Source organism: Nasonia vitripennis, chromosome 4 (assembly GCF_009193385.2).
Source record: "Nasonia vitripennis strain AsymCx chromosome 4, Nvit_psr_1.1, whole genome shotgun sequence".
NCBI classification, from domain to species: Eukaryota; Metazoa; Arthropoda; class Insecta; order Hymenoptera; family Pteromalidae; genus Nasonia; species Nasonia vitripennis.
The window spans coordinates 21,425,162-21,451,743 of record NC_045760.1 but is presented as its reverse complement, the minus strand read 5'-3'; the positions used below and the strand labels follow the sequence as shown (position 1 = coordinate 21,451,743).

The 26,582-nt window shown below is 41.2% G+C and overlaps 1 protein-coding gene across 9 annotated transcripts; it reads right to left on the bottom strand.

Annotated features, from left to right (window-relative positions):
• Position 1: 1 nt before the first annotated feature.
• On the bottom strand, positions 2–25,902 carry LOC100114875 (RB1-inducible coiled-coil protein 1). 9 transcript variants are annotated; one of them, XM_031929435.1, is made up of 15 exons: positions 25,388–25,902; positions 23,926–24,650; positions 18,365–18,573; positions 10,540–10,828; positions 9,825–10,170; positions 9,047–9,325; positions 8,385–8,792; positions 8,034–8,251; positions 6,424–6,961; positions 4,845–5,260; positions 4,452–4,761; positions 4,013–4,375; positions 3,611–3,923; positions 3,075–3,550; positions 2–2,997 (listed from the first exon to the last, which is right to left on the bottom strand). In XM_031929435.1, the coding sequence occupies exons 2-15, from the start codon at positions 23,991–23,993 to the stop codon at positions 2,902–2,904; spliced, it is 4,329 nt and encodes a 1,442-aa protein (XP_031785295.1). In that variant the 5' UTR covers positions 23,994–24,650; positions 25,388–25,902; the 3' UTR covers positions 2–2,901. The 9 variants fall into 9 exon arrangements, with proteins under 9 accessions (XP_031785295.1, XP_031785297.1, XP_031785299.1 ...); XM_031929437.1 differs by having other exon boundaries at positions 3,075–3,538; XM_031929439.1 differs by having other exon boundaries at positions 3,075–3,538; positions 3,617–3,923.
• Positions 25,903–26,582: the final 680 nt, after the last annotated feature.

The window sequence follows — 26,582 nt, the reverse complement described above, 5'->3', positions numbered from 1 at the left end:
GTCTCATGTAAAAGTCACTTGTTCTTTATTATTAATTCATATATAATTATTTGTGAATCCTTTAATTTTAACGGTTATTTTCACGATCACAATGCTTCGCATGCCTAAATGCTCTATTTTCTTTTTATTATTTTCCTGTATTAATTACAATGGTTGCACACGCAACGACGCAATTTTTGTAATGAGAGAAAAAAGAAAAAAATAACGTCATACTTCCATTAAAAAAAATTCTTTGTTTTCTTCCTTCGCACGTACATTTCTTCGATGCATTGCACGCTTTTTTTGTATCGTTATATTACCTACGTTCTAGAGATTGAATTATGCCGCTGTTGCGTCTTTTAAATATCTTCCTACTTACGTACTATGAATCTTTTTTGAAGGAGACAAAATCGGTAGCCTTTAACGCTCATGTGCTGTGTTTACATTCTCTACAGTTTATGTACTATGTATCTATTTTTTATCATTTTAAACAATTCTTTACTCGCGCGTGACGCATTAAACTCCATGGAAGCTGGTTTCGAACTATTAAGCAGTCGATCGTTAAAATCTTAGCTGTGTTTCTAAACTGTATCTGATTTGCAATTTTTCATCTCAAAACCGTCCTTTTACAAAGACTTAAGAACAATGTGTTTTGATCACGACCGATGAGACAGCACACGATTTTTTTCTTTTATATTTTACAATAATCTATAGCAGGCACGTATCTTTGATGTTTGAGCTTACCATCTAGATGTTTATTATACTTTTAAAAAACTTTGATAAGATCGCTAATTTCTGTTACTTTTACCATCAAATTTTTTGAAAGTCGTGCGAAGGTTTACTGTTCTATAGTCAAGACATGTATAAATCAAGACTTTTGAAGAAAAAAGGAATAAATTCGAAGAGCGATTGGTCGATAACTTATTATATACTGTCATTATAGTTAAGGACGATAAAAAGCTCGATTACAATCGCCTCGACTACAGATGAATAATTGTCTTATACTTTGAAAATGACGTATAAATCAACAAATAAAGAAAGTGCATGCTTAATGAATCATTGTTTGGAGTCGAGGTTTGTTAAAGTTTTTTTTTTCTTTTTGTTAAATCTACATTTGTTTTACGTAGCATTAAAAAGGGTGAAAACTTTTAACGCCTACCACCCCCACAAAAGATTCTACTTTCGTCTTTACGCTCACATGAGATTGAAGTTACTAGTTACTACTTAGACGTGAAAACGTTAAAAGGAGATTAATAAGCGCGAAGCCACTCTACGGAAAATCATCGATCCCGCAAATGTCGTTTCTTTAGAAAAAATTTTAATTCTTATAGAAAATAGAGGAATATAACAGTAAAATCGACAATTTTATCATATAAAAAACGTAAAAAAAGTTTTTAGAGAAGATTTTCCATTGAGTGACGTCGCACTGAAATGATCACAGCTATTTTACGATACACTATACAAAGTGCCTATACGTGCATCGGTAAGAACAATCGGTGCCTAATGTCCTAAATGTAGAAATTCGAGTCTCACACGATCTATTAATAATGTCAATTTTTTTCTTCGAGAAAGACGATCGAGACCAGGGATAACGACCGCATTATCACTGGCTTCTTTTCGGCTTTGCTCGAGGAATTTTCTCTCTACTCTTTTATAATATATATATATATTTTTTTTTTGTTAAGTGAAAAAGAGGTGACACGTAGTCACTGAGAATGTTTACACTTCTATGAGGCTATTTTTGTAGAGAAAAAATCGAATCGAACTTTCTTTTTGCTGTGAGTGACCCGGTTGGTGCAATATTTTGTATGCTGAACAAAACAATACAAATGTAATTTGGAGCAACACTGAAGTAGAAGAAGTCGATGAGACATCTAAAAACAGTCCTCACAAAACTTTTTGTAAAAAAAATGAAAATGATATAGCGAAACTATGTATTGGCGTCAGTTGAAAAATCATTCCAAGCTATTTAATATATTCTTCTTGAAAAATGATTTTAAGCTATATAGTATTTTTATTATTTTTACACATGAATTATATTGCACGCTCGAGTGAGATTTCTTAGACGAACAATAGCATTTACTCATACGAGTATATATTATTGATAAGCGCACATCGTTAAGATATACGATTATAATATATAATGGTATGACCGAAGTGAAATAGCGTAATTTCGTTATAGGCTATACAACTTACGGGGCTATTTCTCCACAAGGTGCAAAGAATAATTATTTACTTCTCACAGTAAAATTACTCAGAGTTCGTTTTTTTTATTTATTTGTTTTTTTTAAACGACGATAGTATCAAACCTGCACCAAGTTCTTGTCTTCGTCATTTCAGTTCGATGTTTTACTTTAGATTGTTATAAAAAAATTGTCGACAAACGTCATCAGTTTATTTAAAAATTTAAACTAAAAAATAACAAAAAAAAAAATTAACGGCATAGATTCGCGAGCGTCACGTGGGCTCTCTTAAATTACCCAGTTTACCAATTCATCTCTTTTATGTTTGCTCTTATCTCGCAGAAATCAATGTGTCAAGAACAAACAAAAAACAACCTTACAAACTTTACTCTCGTACGTTCACAGCGATCCACAGCATTCTGTCAAATACGTTTCACTCGCATTTTTTGTTAGCTTTTTTGTAGCTTTTTTATCTTTAAATTATTTATATCACAATAAAATGCCATCGCATCCTACACTGTTTTTGTATTCTCACAACACAGCGCACATGTGGTTTTCCTCGCGTTTATTGGCATCTTACGCAACACTTACAAAAATCTTGACAGGGATGCGCCCGAGGCTCTGGCAGGTTTTGGCCTTTCATTCAAAGCTATATATTTTTGAATGCTGAGTAGACTTGAGTTTTAGGCAAATATCCTCCAAGAATGCTCAGCTAAGACGACGCTGTACACGTTGATTTCTATTGGCTCTTACTGGCTGCAGCGTGCCTCTGTAGTGGTTTTACGCGTACTCGGTAAAACTTTGTTCCTTGTGGAACCCTATAACGGTTTTCTGGCTGCAATTGTAAAATTTAAATATTATTAATATCGGTTTAATGATGTCGATTTAGATTAGATTCTAAGAAAATCCTACCTTTCTAGCCGAGCAGTACTCCTTTTCAACAACCTCAGCGACCGCGTGTAGTTTGGTCGGTAAGCCGTCCGAACCCAATTTGAGATCTAAGTCGCTGATACAGTCCGAATTGAGAAAGTAGAAGGTCGGAGAATCTTGAAGAAGTGTGTAGTTGCGATGCGTCTGGTCCCAGAGCACGAGTACGACGTCGCCCGTATTGCAGGTGGTAAAATTGATTTTACCCTGCTGCACAAGGCTGTTTGTGCTCTTAGTGAGCTTGTCACGGATTGCATGTGAGGAGGAAGATACCTCGCGACGGCTACGCTCGGTACTCGTCGCCACGTCCACACGACTAGTCATTGATGATTCAGAGACCACCGACACTGAGGCATTCATGTCCTTGTCACGAGTGCTATCGGATACTGAGATCGAGGATAAGCTTAGGGACTCCGCAGATAAGTTCCTCTTTGAACGTTCCCTTACTGCTAAGTCAAGAACTAATGTATTAATATGAACCAAAAATAAATTTAATAAAAATTTAAAAAAAAGAGATATACCTTTACCTAATTCGACTTCAAGTCGAACGCGTTCATTCTCTAAAGCTTCTACTTTTGCCTCCGTGCGTTCCTTGTTCTCTTTTATGGCTCTTAACTCCGACGTCAACTTCTTATTGTCGGCTTCCAGGACATCAAGCCTACCAGGGAAGGATACCAAGTCGCTGTCTGCTTCTAAACGAACTTTCTTCGATTCAGATACTCTCACCTCATCTTTCTCAGGTTTGTCAACTGTTTTGAGACTTTCTTCCAGTTCAGTTTGACTCATTTTCAGCCTTTCATTGTCTAGCTCTTGCCTTAATTCATCTCTCTCCCTCTAAAGCATACCACCATAATAATTAATTTAATTCTTTATAGGCGGCATTAAATTCGCACTTATAAAGTGCGAAAATAAAAATAAATTACCTCCAAACGCAAGACGAGGTCATCCTGTTGCTCCAATTTCTCTTGATCCGCTGATATTTTGTGTTCGAGTGTCGCCTTATCCGTCTCAAGACTGTGAATGAGGGACTCAGCTTCATCGAGACGCTGTAAGGTAGCTTTGTAGTGGCGACACTCCTCCAGCAGAGTGGTCTCTCGCTGTCTGTAGACTTCGAGTTCACGCTCGTTTTTGGAGATTATATCGTTGGCTATCTGCAGATCTCTGGTGAGTGACTTGCGCTCACGCTCGATGGCTTCGCGTATAGCTTCGTCCTTCTTACACTCTAAATCCTTTTTCGTCTGCGCAAGGATCGTCTCATGATTAACCAGTTCGATGACATCAACCCGCTACGGAAAACAAATATCATCATATTTAGTCTAACATTTGAGAAATTTAAGTTTAGTGATCGTCGGTAATGCAAACCTCGATTTTCTCAAGACTGGAATCACTTGGACTGCGCTCCATCGCAGAAGCGGTCATCAACTTGAACCGACTTCTGATGGTATCCAGCTGAGTCTTGTAATCTAACTGCAGCTTCTCGGTTTCCTCCTTTATGGTCTTCTGGTGTTCGAGTTCAGCTGCTGCCAATTTCTCTTCCAACTCGTGTACTCTTTCTTGACACTGTTCCAAAGAGCCTCTCAGTGAACCTGCTTCCAATACTCTAGCCTCATTCGTCTCCTTCACAGCATTTTCCTTATCAATTTGCGTCTGTTCGAGCGTCTCTTTAAGTTGTCTGTAAACGTAATAATTAAAGTGTCAATAAAGAAGTTTTATTATAAATAAAATAAGATTCGTGGTAAGATGTGATGATTGTACCTGTACATGGACTGCAGTTTCTTCATTTCCTGCTGCTCGGCTTCGCTCTTCTGTCTCATGGTAACAACAAGCCTATGTTGCTCAGCAAGTTCTATCTCTTTTTCCATCAGACTTGTATTTAGACTCTGCACTTCTTCGTCTCTAGCTTGCAGCATCTTCTTCAAATCAGAAAGCTCGAGTTCATGATCAACCGTAAGTTCCTGCTCACGTTCTCTCAAAGCGCAGGTATGCAACTTGACAGCCTCGCCTATTTTCTCGAGAATCTTGGTTGAGCCAGCACGGTCGACCAGTGCCTGCTCTTTAAGAGCGGTCAGCTCGCGGCGGAGAGTCAGCAGCGAATCCGTAGCCACTGCTTTCATGTTGTTAATGAATGCGCGCAGACGTTCGACCTCTTCACGCGTACTACCTAGACTCTCCTAGAATTAAATAAAAATATGTAATGAAAGAGATTTAAGATTTCCAATATTTTGTTAGTAGTCAATTCTATACTGTAGTACATGCAATTGGAACGGCAAACCGTCTCAAGGAAAACGCTTGTTTGTGAGTTTACAATTCTGATGTTTGTCAAATAGTCGTGTTGCTTAAGCTTTGCATAAGCTCTGTGAAAAAATGTATATCTTCCATTTTACTCGTACAAAATATTATTTTTAATTTTTAAAAGCAAAAGATATATCATGTTTCCCTATGACTATAATCTATTTGGATTACAGCATGTACTAAAACTAGAAGTAATCATAAAAAAGTATAAATGTATTGTTATGGGCTAAAGTGAAAAAAGATAATTTTTGCCTGGAAGTAAAATACATACTGGAGTATATTGGTTAAGGTTGTGGAAAAAGAGTGGGGATAAAGTGCGACGGCAGCTATCCTGAAAAAAATCAAAAGGAGACAAACAAATCCGAAACCATGATAAATTAATAATTTTCCTTTTTTCGTTCTCAATTAAAGTAAATCTACGAGCCGTGCTATAGCGGGCTGTATACGAAGTATCCGAAAGAAAGACTACGATAAAATGAAGCAGTAAATCATGAGCAGAGTCAGCTAATATGGAATCTGAACTAATCGTAAAGTTATAAAACAAAAATTACGTAGAAACTAATTTGAAGCTCTTAAAGTGAAAAATAAATAAAAATTAATGATAGAAGACTAGATCGCAAATTTAGCCAATGATTGCCTGGTAGAGCTATTGTATAGTGTGTATATATATATATATATATATGCGTGTGTGTGTGTGTGTGTGTGTATACACATTGTTGTGTTCGAAAGTTGCTGTGTTTGTTTGCTCTTTGCGTTAGCATCGACGTGATAAATCTAGTATAGCCAACATTTTTTTCAAAATTAATTTTACTATCGTGAATTTGATTGTCAAATAAATAATCACGTGATTCTACTGAAAATCAACAATACATGTGAGACGAAAAAAATGTTGCGTAAACTATGAAAATGAGTGCGATAACCAAAATCTCTGATTCTGGCTGTGAAAAAACGGCTATAAACTAAATGAATCTACTAGTACAAATAATAATAATATTAATTATCGGCGCTTGTGTCGAGCATTTCATGAGATCGTGTCCAATACCTGGAGCAGGGACACAATAGCCTGATGCTGACTGTCGGTCGGGTGCTCGCTGAGGCTGCTGGGCAACGACTCGTCCATATAGAACTCAGTGCCGAGAAAGTCATTTGCCATCGCGGCATTGCCAACAGACGGACTGCTGCCGTCGCTGCCGGATCGTCTCCTCAGTTTCTTTTGCTGGCCGTCGCACGAACTTGCAGTGGATATATTAGGGAAATTGGACGAGGACTTGGGAGACGGAGTCGTGTCAGTGTTTTCGACACACTCGGTCAATGGACTGAGAGGTTGCTGCTGTTTTTCACTGATCGATAGGGACGGAAAGTGTAGCATCTCGCTTGAGGAGGAGGAAATGGAGCGGTTCAAGGGGGAAATGTTAGTCGAGATCGAGGAGGTTGATATTGAGGCACCAACCTCCAATTGCTTCTGGCATTTCTGGTCGTGAGGCTGCTTTGTGCTCTCGTATGAGGTTAACTTGGAGTCCATAGCTGCCTGGCCTATCTTCTCGAACTCTTCCGTGTCGGTTTCCGATTCGAAGCCTCCTCTGGAATAAGATCAAACATACAAAGTTCTTGTATTATATACCCTGATTAAAAAAATCTTTCTGATAGGTAGAGTGTTGGCAAGTAAAATTTTATTTATTTTTTTTGTTTGAAAAAGTGATGAAATCCTCAAAATATAACTGTTAAGTAATTGTTTATCCTTTTTAGTAAAATTTTAAATTACTTATCAACTTTTCGTATTTCCAAAAACAAATTCGATCATATACTTTTAATCCATAGTTTAGAAGCTATTGACAAAGTTCAAATCAAATAATCTTCACTCCTGAAGTCATGTTATGAAAATGAAAAGTGCGATAATGAAAAATAGATGGCCGAATTTCAATCTATTAAATTTCATTAAAGAAATGATAATTTCAGAAAATTCTTTTGTGATGTGAAAAATAAATTTATAGCACAGTGTGGCTAAAATCCGCTGTTAAGTCACGCCTATCTGTGACTAAAGTAGTCCTTTTTTGCACCGTGTTTATCACACTCGCTGCGCTCGTGCGCTAACCTCACGGTGCAAATAAGGACTACTTTAGTCACGAATAGGCGAGACTTGCGGATTTTAGCAGTCTGTGCTATAAAATTTTATACGATACTCTTGACTTAAATGGTTCAGTTTTACACGGCGCTTAGCGCCCTCGCTACGCTCGGGTGCTAACTGCGCCGTGTAAAAAAGAACCATTTAAGTCACACGTATCGTAATATACTATTTATAGCTTTTAAATTAATGCCAACAGTCACATGAAATGCTGCTGTAGCATCTAGAAAATAATGTTGGAAAAATAATGTAAGATTATAAACCACGTTTTTAAAGAATATAGGGCGCGGTGCTTCCCGGAACCTTTGAATTGTACTTCGTACTTTATACTTGCCACCGTGGCGCTGTTGCGCCCCTTGATACAACTGATACGATATTTCGGTAATTCGCAAACTTAACGGAAACGCGAAGTGTAGTTAATTATGTGAAAATGAGGTGATTATAAGTAAATACCGAAAGCGAATACGATCGGTTGTGCGGAGATGGTAAAGATAAGACATTTATTTATGATAGTGATCTCAAGTACACACCTGTCGCTAATTAAAGGTGGTCTTGCGCCTTCTTGCTCCTTTGGCGGTGAATCCACGCGCATCGATGTGCTTTCTTTTTCCTTGTTACCGTCACTGCCGCTCTCGGTGAGACTTTTGGAGAAGAAAAACTGCGTTATGCTGCTCAAATCCGGTGTCGAAACGCTTGATGCTAAGTCGGGCAACTGCTGTCTTAACGACTCCATGTCTTCAGCAGTCAACTGAAATTCAAATTTCATATATTACAAATCCTGCTACGTATTAAATTATTGTTTCTAATTAAAAAGACATTGATATAAAAACTGTTACTATGAATCATTTTGCACCTAAAATGCACAAATTAATCGATCATACCTTCGGCAGTCCATTATCGAAAACGGATGGCGCCTGGGTAGCATACGGCGGTGGTGTGTCTTCAAGTCCAGGAAACAGGGTGTTAAGGAAATGACCATCGAACTTATTCTGAAACTCCCGCCGCCTCTCAATCTCCTCACTATGTACACTAAGCAGCTGACAGGCGAGATTACTGGCCCACATAAGAAACGCCTGAGAGAAGGTACGCCGGCGCACGACCTCAGATATCGCGCTGACGTACATCTGAGGTGCCAGGTGAATCTGGCGGAGAATTTCAAGCTGCCGGCGCAAACGACGCAAGCTTTCGTGGTACATCACCAACTTACCATCCACTTCCATCATTTTGTTTTCTACGTACATGATCCACTTGAGACGTCGATGAATGTTGACTGATAATTCTTCTTTCGCCTAGAATTTAGTTTTGGCTTGAGTATAAAGTCCAATACTATAATAGTCATGAATTCAAAACTACTCGATTGGCTATACTATCAATTTATCGCTGAAATTTAAGTAATAATACGGACAGTATTCCGAGTTTTGAAATAATTTTTATGAGTTTTCTTAATAATAGCGCATTTCAACAGTTTCAATAAAAATTATTGTTTTAAAACAGGAATTCAATCCGATATAATTGTAAAATCTTTATATTATAAATCCGTTACCTTAGTGCATCGTCGCCGAATGTCGCGCAGTTGAGTGTGATTTTGGAGCATTACGACGAGTTGGCGTCGATGGGAGTCACAAAGATCGGGTAAGACACTGTCATCGTTAAGATTGGAAACACGTGTCTTATTTTGTTGGAAGCCCTGGGCGAGCTCGCTCTGATCGTGCACGAGCTTCTTGGTCTGAGCCATCAGCTGCTCAAGGGCAAAGAGCCGCTCTCCGAGACCCTTGATTTCCTTCATGTCCTGCATGTTCGCAGCCTCTATTGCGCTGCTCACCTACTCGTCAAATGATGGATTAGTTATAGTTTACGTCATATCACTATAGATTTATGAAACTGTTAAAAAGAAAGCGAACAATTTTCCTTGAATAAAATAATTCGACTGTGACTTGATCAGATAGCCAAACAGAAAATGCTAATAATGTCTTAATGATGATTTGACGTGACTGCGATTCTCGTTAGTAAAAGAAATCAAAACGACTGCATAAATCTACTAATTTTCAAAAGATAGATTAGAATCAATCTCCAAGAATAGAATAATTGATTTTATAAATAGAAAACCGCTCTTCTGATCATAATAATAGCGTAAAAAAAACTAACTAATAGCGTCAAGACTGACGTAAACTTTCGATCTTTATTCGTGACGATAAATTGCCGTCTCGTTGAACCACGACTACGTCACAGTTTCTACCAACTCCTTTATCCATGGTTAGCAAAATCGATAAAAAAGTAGTTTATTATATGTCGATATAATATAACATCAGCGTTATTCTTACCTCGTTCTTTAGAGCCTCCATGACGCGCTCGTCGAACTGCTCAAGACCTCTGGAGCACTGGTCGGCTACCTGTTCCAGGCTGCTCTGGTTGTCCTTGGCGGATATCCATTTAAGAAGGCTGAGTACATCCGCCGCCTTCGACGATGTTTCCTGAGCCGCTGTCGCAGCCACCGCCACAGCCTCCACTATTGCGGCTGTCGACGTAGCTTCTGGCTGTTGTTGCGCTTGTTGCTGCGGTTGTTGTTGTTCGCTCTGCTGTTCGTCAGGGCTCAATAGGCCTTCGGCTTGAGCTCGCAAGGCTGGCAAAATCGGGATCTTCTCGAGAGTTTGCAGGTCGGCGTTGAAGCTAGAGATTGATGATTGCGTTGGTAAGATTTATACGTGTAGAAAGATTCATAGAGTTTACGATGCTTATTTGTTGGAGTGCCAAGGGACAGATATGACGTTTTGATTAAGAACCAAGCGTTTTGTTGCGCTGGTTGACAACTTCGTGGAAATGAGATCGTGGTATTGAAAAAAGTCACTACATTTCGTAAGAAACAGCTGATAAATAAAAAAATAAATGTAACTCTACTGTGAGTAAACAGAAATGATTCAGACGATAAGGATCAACGCGGAAGTCATAGGCGCAGACATCGTAAAACTACGAGCGATAAGACTAATCTCAAGAACAAGACATCAAATAATAGCTCCGAAAAATTTGCTGAAAACTAACTTAGCAAGTAGATCCATGTGCTGTTGACGTTCCGTTAGATAGATGGCAAAGTTCTGCTGCAGAATTTCGGCCCGATTTTGGAAGGTCTGGGTGATATCCTCCAGGTTGGCGACTACAGCCGCCCAACCCTGCTGCTGCAGGTGCTGGTCGTGGACCAGACGTTCGCAGATGCGCGTCTGGTCGCGAGCAAGAGCGCAGCACTGCTGGGCCAGCTGGGCTCGGGCCACCAGCGTCTGGTAGGTTGCCGGCAGCGCTAGGGAGGCATCGATTTGAGTCTGCAGATCGATATCTGAAATTTCAGACAATGTCACGATTTAGTTAATTCTTTCAATTTATCTATTCTTATTTATCTTATACTTAAAAAGGGCAAAAAATTCTTAACTGATATATGTAAAATAATTTATGAATCTAAAAGCACTCTGAAAACTTTTGGGTTCAATGGAAATTTGTCTGTATATTACGGCGGTGCTTATAAAATATATATATACCGTACTAAATCGCTATTTCAATATTTCAATAGATAACTGGGACATAATTTAGAACGTGTATCATAAACCACACCAATTTCAATAAAAAATTCCACGCGGATCTTCGTCACATCATAATTATCCCGACACGAAAAATCAAGCCAACCTCGCAAACATAAGCAACAGCTCAGTAGAGATTAAGTCTCGGTGTTTGCGCGCGTGCGCACACGTATGCACCTGCCTTCAAAAATAAACGATCACCTATTAAAAATCCCAGCAACGCTGCACTACACAGTCTAGGAAATAGGCACTCCAGAAATAGAAAACACACCTGCATCAGCGAAAGAAACAGAGTTCGAACAGTTCGTAGCGTGGAAAAAGGCGGCATCTCTTGTTTATCTTTGATACGCGATAAGCGTGGCGGCGGCACGTGCCAGAAGAGGACTGTGCGCGCGAAATCTTGGCACGCGATGAAAATTCAAGGGCAGCCGGCAGCTGCTGCCGCTTTCGGAAAACTTGCGTCAGACGAGCGCAGGTTGTGAGCTATATACGTTGCTGCTGCTGCCTCTCGATAGAGTGCTATTGCGCTTGGGTGGATGTGTGTGTGTGTGTGTGTGTGTGTGCGCGCGCGCGTTTATATATATATATAAAAAGGATTACGAGATATCGCAAACGCGAGCCACCAAGTTTGGCTTGCAGCAATTTGGACCGATGCTTGCGATTCGATGGTCTAGTTTGGTGTGGATCATGCGCTATGAGAGTCTTTTGTCAGGCATCAGTTCTTGAAGAAAGACTTGGGATTGACTTTTTGATTTGATAGTAGATATTATGGCTGATCGTGTATTGAGAAAATTATACTGGAAAAGTGAAGCATTTGCGAAAACGACATTTGGAAATTATTTTAGATTCTGAATTTCTAACCTTATAAAGTATAAAACCGGCATAAATAATGCGCAACTATATATAGTAACTTGAAAAAGTGAGTAAAAGAATACAAACAAGCAAGGAATAATCGCTATGCTCGACACACATTTGTTCTACAAATCATTTTTCTATTTTCTTAATATACGCTAGAGACTAGATAATGATAATCTGCATCAGACATCACCGACTTGTCAATCACTCGAATTCATTGCTGATGCTGACCTATAACTAACCCAGTAACATGTAGATATTGCACCACGAAAAGACAAAGACGCAAAATTGAAAATTTGGATGCGTATCAGTTTTTTAAAACGACCCCACGATACCTATACTTCGTTTTTTCTTCGGCGCTGCATTTCCCTCATTTAAAATGTGCATATATTTTTTAGGATGATTTAATAATCGCATATCCGGCGTAAACATTTTCCAAAATACTCCGTGTATATTTCACGGCGTCATAAATGCACTCTTCCGTTAAGACATTATCGATTATCTTCGGTACAGAGAGATTAACCACATTACGAAACATATAAAGAGAAGTTTAAATTGCGCAACGATAAAGATACTTATCGCGGTAATTAAACGCGGTACTAGAACAGAATTCATAAAACTGTTTGATCGATCTCATAGAGGTATATGTATACGAAACTTCGATCAAACAGCTCTGCGAAGAGCTAACGAATGTGGGTAGGTCCACACTGGCCCTGTGTGTTATATCGTGTGTATGTGTGTATGTGTGTGTGTGTGTGTGTGTGTGTGTGTGTGTGTGTGTGTGTGTGTGTGTGTGTGTGTGTGTGTGTGTATATATATATATATATATATATATATATATATATATATATATATATATATATATATATATATATATATATATACGCACACGCACACTAATATATCGATGCTTGGGAAAAGAACCTAAACTCTCGGACGAGATAATGAGAAGATCAATAGAATGTCAGCATTTGATTGGGTGGCGCGGTCCTTTTCTAATCGACAATATGAAAGCTATAATTTCATGGGAAAAAATGTCGACTTTAAATTGGGCCTCTGCAGATTATAGAATATACATTATAAGTGTTTGGTTAAAGCAACGGATGAGTAAACTGCTTTGACAGGATAGCTGCGAAATATATTATTGTACTAATAAAAAGAATTCACAAAAAGTATAGTGACATCATTGTTGCAGATATAGATTATATTTATATCTGAACATTTCCATTATTATTAAACAACACAAATCGTCTCTACATTTTAACAAGCGTTTTTCGCATCAACACGAGGACAGCTTCTTGTGCGCAAACATCAGCGAACGTGTAGAAACCACGTTGCTCGCGGTTTTAATATACTATTCATCGCGGCGCGCGTTTTATATCGTTGCATCACGAGACATCTGATGCAAAATTATGAAACGCCGGAACCACGTAGCGAGCTTGAGAAACCGCAAATCTATGCGTTAATCGTCTTCGGATATTCTTCGACAATATGTAGAAAAAACTTTCAAACGAGCTTAGCCCAAGGTTCGCGATTTTTCTCCCGATGCACCTTATTGTTTTGCCTTTGTCTGCGTCGTATTTTCTCGTTGCGACAGTGTATGCTGAAGAAAAATTGATCGTCACGTCAACGAAATATTTTCGGGACACCGCAGTTATGTCACCCGCAGATAGCTACGGATCAATGTAAAGCAGCTTTCGAAAATATATGTGCATTTGTATGCAGTCGAGATCCGAGCAGCGCCGGGAGCAGCGTTGCATTGTTTGACCTGATCGACGTGTAACGTGTGGCTTGATTAATTCTCTTTTTTTTTTCTCGGCTCGCTGCAATTATCCGTGATTGTGATCTGGTTTACTCCCGAGTAAAACGTGTGCAACGCAAAGAAATTCTACGCGATTTTTGCGACGTGTCTGATTTGCATAGCTTGGAATTGCCGAGGAAGGGCGATTTTACCAGAAGAAAAACAAATTGGATGAAAAAATTGATTTGCAGAACATAAGCCTATATACATATTGTCGATTATTATGAAATAATCTTGCGCAAAACCTACATAGTACACACTTGTATCTCAGGATTTATTTGTCACGCAGTTTAAGAAGTGCTAAATATAAAAAGTTAAATATATCCAAGAGGCAATGATTACCGTCGCACAATGCTGCAGATTGCGGATAACTTTTTTTAATACACACCTCACGATAAAAAGAAGTGCCAAAAAGTGGGCACGCCAGACTCGTCGAAATGAGACCGTAAACATTGTTGTTTGCACGATCAAAACATGTTTTTTTTTTTGCGCATCATCGATACCCATGACACGACTTTGTATCGGCTCTTATCTGTGTTCGTAAAAATTTATCCGCCAACGAGCAAACACTGTGGAAAGAAATAAAGCATGCTATACGTTGGACCGATAACAATCCAGCCGCTTTTTACGTATGTTTATTTACGATAGTCGAGCAAAAAGAAAAGAGACCTATCGGAATGACTTTTTGCCGAGCGGAATCAGAGTCCATAATAAGAGCTTTGTTACACATAAGCGTATACGCGCTGACCGGGAAATAAATGTCGAAAGAAGTCTCGAGTACATAAAGTCCGCGTTATAAAATTTTCCAATAAAACGGATTCGCGCTCGTTTAAAATTCTCAAGTGCACAAAAACACAATATGCGGGCGCGTCAGTATTACGACCATGAGCCACGCGTGATTTTTGTTTTGCGAAAGCTATTGTCAATTACAATGACCAAGAGTTATTTACGTCCTTTTTATTCGTGAGAAAGTTTAGTACGGATATTGTGCGAATCGAAGTACATTCTGAAACTGAAAAGTCAGAAATAACAGTCGAACGTTCTATTCCAGAAGTATCTATTTAGTTTCCAACATCCGAGCAGATATAAACTCTGTTTCCACCGCTTTAATCACTGCAGCAGTAGAATCGAAAGATCCGACCCATAAAGCATCAAAACAAACTATTACTCCGAGCCCAAACCCGTTTCTTCGAATGTAGCACCGTAACAACGCATTATTTCTCGAAAACGAGAAAGCACACGTGATAGTCCTGGAATCAAAATTATACAAACACGCATACACACATCAGCAGCGACGGACAGACGAGTATAAACATCAACGATCGCTACGTCGTTTATTTGCATTACAATCAGCTGGAGCTACTTTCGATTCTAACATATACACAGTACACACACTCGCATATATGGAACACATCGGTATCGGAGGATAGTCTCCCTCTCTCAAACTGTACAGCGCATATAACGGCCCTTCCCCATTCCGTCGACCACGTATATTTTATAGCTATAGAGTCGGTGTCTATAAGCGATATCCCCTCATTCGATCGCTCTCCAACTCTCCCGACGGGTGCGAGCATGTATACGTGTGTCTATGGACGTACGTGCACATGCGGACACTCTGTATACCGTTGCAGCGGCTGATACTCGTTAAAGCTGCACTAGCCGTGAAAATAGGATACGCCTGTTTAGTATACGCGTCTGTTTAATGCACAACAATGACGATCACGGCCTTCGCGTTCAAAGTTTCGCGCGCGCTTGAGATCGCTGGTAAATAATCATCGAGAGAGTTGAAGCGAGGTGGCGGGAAAATTTGATTCTATAATTTTAAATGTGTCTTATCGCCGGAAAGTTTTCGCGCTGATCGATAACTTACGCGCTCGCGGGAATGGCCATAATATGTCACGGTTCCATATATCTAAATACAAATAATTTCAGATAAGAATTGATTCGCCGCAAACGGGGCTTAAATATCAACTTGAATATTTATGCAGAAGAGAATCGTTCGAGGTTATTAATAACGAGAGTAATCTATTATACTCGCGCTCCCATGGTATCAAGCGCGTTTAAAATAAGCATTTCCCTCCTCTTACTGCGCAAATTCGTGTGTATTTGCGTTTTGCTCGAAAGCGAGGCGCGTATTTACACGGCGACAGAAGAAACGGAGTAATTTCGACTGCAGCGGCAGCGCACTTAGGCATATAAAGAGAGAGAGAGAGAGAGAGAGAGAGAGAGAGAGAGAGAGTTGCGATTTTTACAAACTCGCAACTTTCGTTTTTCGCTCAATATCGTTCGGAACAATAGAGCATGCACGTATGCACTTCCCTTTCTCGCAACGCGCCGCCACGACTCTCTCGGCCAATTATCATCGTGCGAACATATAGGTATCCGCGCGATGTATCGTGAATTTTGCGCGATGTTCTTTTTTTTTTACAAATTTTAACTTGTTGTTTTGATATTTCCTATTACACCGCGGTTGCGGAAATAATAATAATAAAATCGGAAATTTATGGCGTATGGTATCAGAGTGTAAACGGTGAAATCGTCAGTAGTATAACGTGTTGCAAGTCGTATAATAATAAAATGAAAATCGTCATTGCTAATTTATACGTATACACAGCGTGCTGATTTTATTGTAATAAGCCAAGCGACTGGCAATGCATTACGCATAATTAATTAATTCGTTTCGCTGTGTCCAGCCATGTGTATGCATAAACGTTTGAGATAATTCGAGACAAACTTTTATAAGCCGATGCACTTGCTCTTTCGGATACAACTAATTTAATCATCGTCAATGATTGTTCTTACGGATTTCGTTGAATCTGCGTCCGCATTTTTCTCCTCAACTTTTTAATTTAATTAAATTAAATGCTGCGACATTCTCTCGCTTTACAATTCTAATTAACGTACAGTGTTTGGTGGCACGTTTCCTAATGAATTTTCGTCTCCAAAGCAACTCTGCCCAAGGAATGCCTTTGAAGAATCAGTTCCTCTATTTTTTTACTGCAACAAGATATAACAAAACTATCCGATTTTCTAACCTCGTAAAGCCTATGAAAGAGGACAGCGTACTGCATCAATCGTTGCGACATAAAGCTCAATCGAAATATACATGACAGCGTTTCTCAAAGTTGTCGTTACTTGCAATAAAATTGCATAGGCGCGCATGAAGGACGGAATTTTTTTCGTTACACGCGAGAGAGTGTTGTATTATAGGCAAAAAAACAGGTGGCGGTGGCGGCGGCGGCGGCGGCGTTTGAGATGTGAAACGCATCGACTAACGAGATTCGATTTGCGCAGACCTTGCGAGATTTAAACGCTCGTATGAAGCAAAAGTTGAATATATCGCATGCTTTTGCGAAACGTAAATGTAAGAGAGCCGAGAGCACACAATCTCGGTTTACACGTACGCGTGGACAATTAAATTACGTAACACACCGCTTTATATCTCTTCGCTGAATAAAAAAACACATGCATTCATCCTTTGTTCACGGAGGAACTTTCTTCCCAGAATGAATTGGCCAATTAAGTGCAATACAGCCGAGTGACCTCTAGCCCAGCAGCAACAGCTCAATATTTTCTTTTCCACCTGTTAGCTCGAGAAAAAAAATCCTCCACTCTACGCTCTTCATCGCAAGTATTGAAGGTCGGCTTTGATGCTATACGCATATCGAAAAAAGTGATCCGATAAACATCGGAAGCTCGCGCAAAAATTGCGAAATCACGCGTGAGCGCTCGACTCGCGCTGAAATAATGATAAGCTGGTGCAGGCGACACACTGTCTGCCAGCGACGAGGACGACGAGCCCCTTTTACGCTCGCGCGCCTCACGTACGTATAAGTAGAAGAGGCTCTACACGTGAGCGCGAAGGGATTGATTGTGGGTCACTCTTGGCGAGTTTTTTTCTGCGACGAGCTTTTCTTTGTTTAAAGGGGATTTTTGAGGATTAGACGATATTGCGAGCCGGCTTTTGTACGCGACTTTGTTGCACGAATCGTGAGTAAGTCGATTTCGACAAAGCTTCGTTTCTCTTTGTGAATCATTTGCACCTTTTTGTGGTGGACTGCACTAGGAGCATTTGATCGAAGAAAAGTACGAGAGCATAGAACACATTGTTGAATCTATCATTAGAAGCCCGTTGGCAGGGAGATCGAAAGCTGTGCAGGAAGTCTGAACATTTGGCTATTCTTCATTATGCGCACATATAGAGGCTTTTGGATGGACTTGTGACGCATTAGAATACATTTCGATTACACGTCGTTCCTCGAGAACGAATAAACTTTACTAGGCACTTAACAAGTCCATCCGCGTTGTGACAACTTTGCTCGACTCACGAGTTCACTATATTTGAAATCGCATATTTATTATTGCACAGCTGGCTACGAAAATTTAATTGAGAAAAATCGGCACAATCTTAGTGGTGAATTTCCTAGAACTTGACTGCCTAGCAACGAGAGCCAACGGCGCATCCAACCGAGCACAAAAAATTCCCTCTGGCCGCATTATGCACGTGCTCTCGCAGTGCAGCGTGAAACACCGTCGCGCTGCGCGTACCCGGGAGCGAACAATAAAGCGTATATACGTACCCCCACTGAACATACACGACGTAACTATATAATATATAGATGTGCGTGTCACAGTTACTGACCTGAGCCATAGTCAATGCTGGGGACGGGCGGAATCTGGCTCTCGATCGCGGCCTTGCTGAAGAGGTAGATGGGGTTAGTGTCGGTGCCGGCCGAGTACGTGCAGACCCGGACGTGAGACTCCAGGCTCTCGCCTCCGCTCATCAGCAGGACCTGCTGCGTCGTCGCCACTCCACATTCTCGCTCGATTGCCTCCTTCAGCTCGGATACACTGCAACAGAAATTGTTCTCGTTAGTTAGCTCGTTAGGCTCGTCGTCGAACTATTTGAATTTAACACACATTGAAAGGGAGCGATATAGCAGCTAGCTGTTTCAGATTTAATTCAAGAATTTCAACTTGCGGCATTAAGTATGAGACGTACCTGCTCTAATTGCCCTTGCATAATTACAGTCGTAAATTCGGCGCGTTTATAGTAGGTATCGAATGACATCATCAGGCAGTCGTCGGTGCCTATTATTAAAGACCGTGCACACAATGCGCTGTTCGTTCGGACTATGAAAATAAATGACCTAATTCCGTAATTTCTGAACAAGCGCTCATAAGAGCTCCTGCCTCATCGTAGAGCTGTATTCTCTCCAAATAGCTTCACTATACGCGCGAATTTTCGAATAATTCATCAGCACACCGCGATGGCCCTCGTTGAGAGAAAATCGGTCTGCGTGCGGTTCAGAAGAGATATACCTATATACTGCAGAAAATCGATCAAGCGCTGCGCACTCGTCGAGCATTTGATCGCGCAGCTGTACGCGGATGAGTTTACATAAGCTAGCGCGCGCTTTTTTGAAGAGCAGCGCCGAAGTCCTTGGTGGAAATGACTGCGAAGGAGTCATCGCCGCGCGCGAGAGCCAAGGACGAGGCGAGAAAATTGACGATTCGCGGGCTTGATAGAGAGAGGAGCGAGGCTCGTTACAGTTATTCGCGGGATTTCATATAGCTCTGTTGTGTCGAGATGATGAATGAGATCTGACTTTTCGATGATGATGAGGGTATTACGATAATTGATCCGTGCTTTATTTCGTTATAATAAATCGTCGTCTCCCACCAGCCTACGTACTGCGAAACCGGCTCGTGTTGATTTTTCTATCGCCCATTATCTAATCGTCGGTATACAAGTAAACAAATCTAGTTTTCTTATCGGAGCTTATTCTAAAATTAAATATTTTTACAAAGAAAGATAGAGGGAGCTGACAAAAGTATATATACATTACGACAGATATGCCAATCTTTCGTTCTCTCACTCTGTCGAAAGATTATAGAAGCAGCACAAAATGCAAACTGGACTTGGAACACTGCGGGTCGTGACTACGTGTAGGTTATATTTCCCACGTTTTACCCCAATATTCACGATCACGGCCTTTGAATTAAAATAAGAAGAATCAAGCTCTTGTGCGCATAATGAAATAACGGAGTGCCTCGCTCGACTCCAGACAATTTCATAATTAATCGCATCACAGCTCGAATATTAATGAAAAAAAGAAGAAAGGCTTACGCGAAATCTGCACTTATTCTCTAAAAAGTAGTATATTTTAATTCTTTTTCATTAGTTTAACTTTTCAAGGTGCGTATAGATAAAAGTATATAGACATAAGTATAGACATAAGTATAACATAAGATAATGTCAATTTTCGTTACTTTACTTATCTCCTTTGTAACGTATATTAATAAAGTAAAAATATAACGGCCTCTACTTTAAGAATTTAAATAAATATAGAGGATATGTTTGAGGATTATTTTGTTAGTGCGGCTATATGTTCACGCCCGTCGGATACGCGCAATATTAAATTCCAAACCTCAAATATATTTAATTTTTAGAGCCATGCACTGGTATATTAGTTTTATTAATATTAAATTCCAAAATTTTAAAGACAGTTTTTAATCTTTATTTATTTTGTACACGTACAAAACATTTGTTTTGGAAATCAGGTAGAATCAATTATAATATGCAAATATTTATATCCAATAAAGACTGCGGTTAAATACGACTCTCTTCTCACGGTAGGAAATTACAAGCTTTAATATTGCTCATTCTGAAGTTTTCCTTTTTCTCCGACAAAACGTAAACTGACTACTTTTACAGTTGCGCCTCTGCCACATTTTTCTCCGAGTGCAGTATATCTTTGTTTCTCCACGGCAGCAGCGCCGCGAACTAAGGAGAACGAACGCGTCGGTGGGGGGGGGGGGGCAAGGAGCGAAGACTGCACGGCGAGTGTCTATATGTATGTATACGTGTGTGTGTGTGTGTGTGTACGCGCAGTGCAAGAGAAAGAAAAGTTCGCCGAGCTCTTTCCTTGCTATCGGGCTCAGCGACCTGCTTGGAACTATATGCTACGCCCGTCTGCTACTCGTAAACGTTGCGCCATACTGTTTTAGCCGGAACGATGCGTTTTCGATAGTTCGCTGCTGCGCCGGGACAGCTTCCTCAATTTCGAAGGACGATTTTTCAAAACCGTAGAGAGCGCGCGTTTGTTTGCACATGCAGCTATGCATTGCAAAACGCGAATGTTTATTTTTCGTTGTTTACTCGAAAGTTATGAATAGTAAGAAGAAAATTCGTTTCATTCTCATGCTAATGCGCGAAAACGAGAAGTTATATGGTAAACAATGCTCCGTAACTTTTTCCAACTGTATGCGCATAATATTATGCATGCATACACGAGAAACAGTAAAAATCGTTCTTGGTTGCCTTTTTTTTAACGCAGCAACGATTTTCAGCTCTACACGGCATTATTTCTCGACTTTGGCGTAATTTGAAAATAGGCGACCCGAATAAGGAGAAAATTCAAAACAATAAAACAGTTTATCTTCTTTGCGAAAGTCGCGCGGTACGTGTTCATCACCGGGTTGTTCTCGGATGTTCTTTGAATATTACACAGACGAAAGCGCAGAGCTTCATAAATAGGCAATCGGCGTAAATACACGAGAGAAAAAGTGTGTTCAGCGACTTAATTGCGAACAAAAAACAAACAACAATAATTAATGAACCGATACGGAATTTTTTCGCGGATTATTGATCTGAGCTGCGATTAAAAATGATGTGACTCGTCGATAGCTTGATTGCATTTTATTCACAGCGGCGTCCGACTAGTAAAGTTTTACTGAATTATTAATTACTTATCTTCGTCAAAGAATTTATTGATTCTCGCGCACTTTTCGAAATAATTTATTGCGGAATCAAAAGAAAGGATGCACTAAATCAGTCGATACGAAATAATAAAAAAAACGCGATATTTATGGCCACAATTATATATCTACAGCTTACAAAAATATCAACACCATTTCGTTCAACACGTTATGGCCACGTAATTATTGCTCGCCAACACAGTGCAAATATCGCACGATAGCGGGCAATCTACTGCCTCCAAACCAGATGATATTCCTCGTCCTATTTGTATCGAAACTGTTTGTCGTTATATAGCCTGTATAACAATTACTTGGCGTTTAAAAAATACAGAGACATCCTCTATTCTCGTTGTCATTGTCTAACTTCGGACTGTTGTCGGCGGCAAGACCGTCGTTCTCTTTACTTACTAATGACTTGAAATCGATGAAAAAAAATCTATAAGCTCGATTTCCCGGCCAGTCTCTGGCTTTCGCTACTCCGTGTGTGCGCGTGAACGTACATAAACTGTACAATTATGATTCTAGGATCGCACGTCGCCGAAGGTGGATTCTTAATCCCATTGTTTTCGCTTTGACACGAAACGCAAACGTCGCCTGCCTTTTAATTGCTGCGCGAGCGGCGTCTTCGAAAAGTGCGCGCTTATCGCAAGAGTATAAACGTTTGCTTTGGCTGATATAGACGGCGACGCGGACATTCGGCAATGATATAGTTTATCTGAGAAACTACGCTAGCAAAAGCTTCCAGCCACCAAAAACCTAATAATTAATCTATAAGATTAATTCATTATTAAAAGTATTAAAATTAAAACATATTAAAAAATCCAGTGGCCAAGCTGCGGTATCCAACAGCAGCTCAGGTCAACGGGCAAGGGCGCAGGAAGAATCTGAAACGCACGACGGAATGTCCCCCGCGAACTTTCAAAATTGGCCGCGTTCCACCCGGTGTTATCATCAAATAAATAATTCCGCGCAATATCGACTACTGCGTCTCTACTGCAAAAAAAGGAGGGCAAAAAGCCCACACAAAAGCTACGCCAAACCAACAAGTTTTTGTAGGCGCATAAAAATGCAGGCTGTCGCTCGCAGCTGATAAGGCAACGGGTGCTATAACCCTATTAACCATTGCGTTACGAAAGAGGGACGCGCGAGTGCGCATGAAAGAGAATATCGAAGGCGAGAGGCTTGCGATGAAATCACGACACGCGATTCTTCCCTTTTCTTTTCGACGCTGACGACAGCGATACGGAAGATAAGGCGTTGCGGAGAGAAACACGAAGACTTTTTTCATATTTTTCCTTATGCAGAGTAAGTGAGTCAGTGCAAAGTAAAGGGAGACCGCCCGATTGCACTGGAAATCGCAAAGTGTCTTAATTCTCTGACTCTCCCTCGTGGATCATCGATAGGTCGTGACGACGGGTTAATTAAGACGTAATTGACTCGAGAGTTGAGTGCGAGAAAAGAGTGCGTGTACTCTTGCCGAGAAAGAGGAAAGTTTCGCGCGGCTTTTGTTTTCTATTAGAAATTAGACTGTATACCGAACGCGTGTATACAGCGCAGCTGAGCGCGTCAGGAGTTAACGATGCCAGTGCGCGCACGTCTGTGCGTGATTACGTGCGTGTAAGTGAATGCAATGAACCAAGCGGAGAAGCGAAATCAAGTTTTTTATCTATCCGGATCATCTAACGCGAAGAAGATCAAAGTATATGCAGTCTTAAAACCATTGATTACTATATCTATCATCCATGTTGTACTTTCCTATCGTATGTCCCACATTCGAAAGCCGCACGTTTCCTTGTCTCTGGATACTGCGACTCTGGCTAAGCGTGCTTTAATTAGGCTCATGTCTCGTAAACCGGGAATTACCGCTGATTATTAAAAGCGCTTTTTGCACGCGGAAATTTTGAATGTATATATGTATATAGTACGCGCGTAAATGTGGCGCAATACTTTTTTTCAATACAGTCCGAACTTTTGTTGTTTTAGCGAGCGATTGAGAACGTTATCTCTGAGCTAACAAAGACAACGGTTCGAGATGGAGTTATAGCGTGATTAAAATCAACTAGACATTATGTCACTAGACGCGCTTATTGAAGGCATTAGAAAAACAAAAGACATTTTCATGTTGTGATTAGCCGTTGAATTACTTGCATTGGAAAAGAGGATTTCAACTGTTGCAACAGTGAGAAACTTTCCGGGTTTTTTAGGCTAATAAATCCTGACAATTAATTCGTAGTGTGTCATCTTATTATTGTTATTATTATTATTTTTTTTTAAACCAAAGTAAATTGCTTCACGAGGATTGTGAGTCTTGCCGTACCAAAACAGTCTACACTAGTTCAATGTGATTCAAGCCTACGAGTCATACTGTTGATTATCGGTACATTCGAATTATGCAATAAGCAAGGAGGAAAAAAATAATAGTAATTGTATAGATGTACTCACTTCTGCAGAGCAAGCTTGATGTCGAAGGTGATGGTGGTGCCAGTATCAACATGGAAGATGTAGAGCATTTTCAAGCCGGTCACTTCTCAGTTGTTAGCAATGATGGTAGTACAGGCCAAGGCAAACAACACCTTACTTCTGTACTGTGACGGTCATTCGACTACTGGAACCCTTTTAGTCAGCTGAGCTGGGGCCGATCCCCACGTACCTGTGACTGCGCGAGGACGGCCCCTGACTGCTTTAATTTCATCGATTGGCAGAGTTACCTCTTGGCTCTTCCGCTGAATGCTTTGGTAGCCCTCACGCAGTCTCTTCTAAATTTGTCAGCGTTTATCAATTTCATTCAGAAATAAAACTTTCAGCAATCCTGTCAACGATTGCAGTATCTATGTGGACTCGCTGTACGTATTCCTTGTGTCTAACAGGCGTCTAGCTTACAGCATGGTGGGAGATCAAAATTGCTTCGTAAACAGCAGTCTCGCTTACAGTTATTAGGAGCAACTCTTAGGAACCTTGCTTTGAATTTCTAGTATAAAAAAACGCGCATCTGACTAGTCGTGCTTGCTTTCTTCGCAAAGAAGGATCTATGAATCTCCAAAAGATAGGACAGAAGAATCTCTTGCAGCCCTCGCTAATACAATATTTATAACAGCCTTAGGTTGAGTTGTATAAAAGAGAGAAGCTTCATCCGTTCCTGCAAATCTTCCTGTTGCTTCTTCTCTCACCTGGAAAAAAAACGAATTAGCCAGTTGTCTCCCTCTTTCTTCTTTCAAGCAGTGTACACTCACTATACATATAGGTGCATCTCAGTTGGATTATTTTTAACCGTGCCCCCAGCGAGTGCATAGTAATCTAATTACGATAAGCCCTTTACATAACGCGCTGTCGTGCCGCGATCATCGAGTCGCTGCTCCAAGATCTCTCGAGCTCTTTAAATTTTCCGAAAACCCGAACGCACGCATCAAGTGCATCGGGCGTCGGAATAATGGAGCATCGCGTCACAAAGGATTTTTCTCTCAGGCCGTCGAGAGAGGGCCGCGCACAATAGAGCCGCTCTCGCGCACCTCCGTGCACGAGAAGGAGAGAGAGAGAGAGAGAGAGAGAGAGAGAGAGAGAGAGAGAGAGAGAGAGAGAGAGAGAGAGAGAGAGAGAGAGAGAGAGAGAGAGCGAGAGAGAGCTGCAACGACAGGTGCATGTAATCTACAGGGAAAAGCATAGCGACGAGAGGAGAAGCCCGAAGTCGTCGTCCGCCGCGGCTCGCACGCTCGGCGAATCGATAACGAAAAGAGTTGGAGCTGGCGACGCGCTCGGACTTGCCAAGCGGCCGATCAGCTGCTTGGCAAAACAAAGCGCGCAGAGGTGGTAGTGCGAGAAAGAGAAAGAACGCGCAGCGCTCGCAGCGACGCTCGTCCGCTGATCTGATGCGCACAAAGAAAGAGAAGGACGCCGCGCGAAAACTTACCCGTTCCCCGATGCGCAACGTTGAGCTCTCTGTCGTCGTCTTCGTCGTCTCAGCTGCGTCGAATCACAACAAACGCTGCTGGTGCGCCACAGAGGGAAAGATGGAGCGAATCCGTCTCGTTGCGGAGTTCGGACGACAAAGGAGACGCGTTATGCGACGGCGCTCTCGGACGCTCTCGACTCGACTCTGCGTCAGATCGTCCCCGTTGACATCTGCCTCTGGTAGTCGCACACTAGCACTGACTCTTTGTCGAGTCGACTCGACTTCGCAGCTATACAACAGCGCACTCGCGGTCACCACTGCAGCAGCGCCTGACTGCACATACACTGCTCTCTCGGAGAGACGGACGCTCTGTCTCGCTCTCGCAGCACTTTTACGTGTGTATATTCTCACCCGCTCGCGAGAAGTCGTGTATTGTCGGCCGTCTCCGCCGCTCGCCAGCTGTTCACTAAGCCAGTGCCAAGCTGCGCACGGAGGATAGAACTGCCGCCGCCGAAGCTTGTGTGCGCTCTGTCCTTCTCTCTCTCTCTCTCTCTCTCTCTCTCTCTCTCTCTCTCTCTCTCTCTCTCTCTCTCTCTCTCTCCCACCTCGTCCTGCTTTATTCCGGGAACGTCTCGCTCTTGCACACGTGCGAGCCTCATTCCCCGCCGCTGTCTGCCAGGCTGCCTGCTGCGCAGCGGCGAAGACCCTCCTCTTCTATCTATGATGGACGCTCGGCTGGGACTTTAAACGGCAGATTTTCCGATGCCTCGTTTTCATGCGGCTGATTTTCGGACGATCCTGCATTGGTGAGTAGTTACATTTTTCGATCAGGATTCAACGGGCTCTTGACAAGGTCTCGATCGCCTCGAGGCTGGACATTTTTGCTTTGTTTACATCTCGGAGGCGCCTGCGATAGCTCCGATGCGCTGTTGTCGGATCGGGCGAGCGTAAAAGGGGCGACGTTCGGGAGAGAGAGAGAGAGGAGCTCTGTGGGATTTAAGTCGTCATGGCGGGGCAAGAGGTGGGGACCGTTGCTTCTTGCGGTAACACGAGGGGGTGGGAGAAGTGCACGATATTTGCTGTCTACAGTTTCGTTCCTGGCACTTTAAATCCCAAATCCCAATGCGTTGCGCCTAGCTGCGTACATACATAGCTTAGTGCATACATACTGATATTTTGTAATGCGACTTTGGCGTTTACGCTTATACTGCCT

Coding starts and splice junctions, on each gene's coding strand:
- LOC100114875 (XM_031929435.1), bottom strand. CDS start 23,993: ATGCTCTACATCTTCCATGTTGATACTGGCACCACCATCACCTTCGAC. Junction 9,326..9,824: donor TGGAGGCTCTAAAGAACGAG/GTAAGAATAACG, acceptor TTTGACGAGTAG/GTGAGCAGCGCAATAGAGGC. Junction 6,962..8,033: donor CCACCTTTAATTAGCGACAG/GTGTGTACTTGA, acceptor ATCTTATTCCAG/AGGAGGCTTCGAATCGGAAA.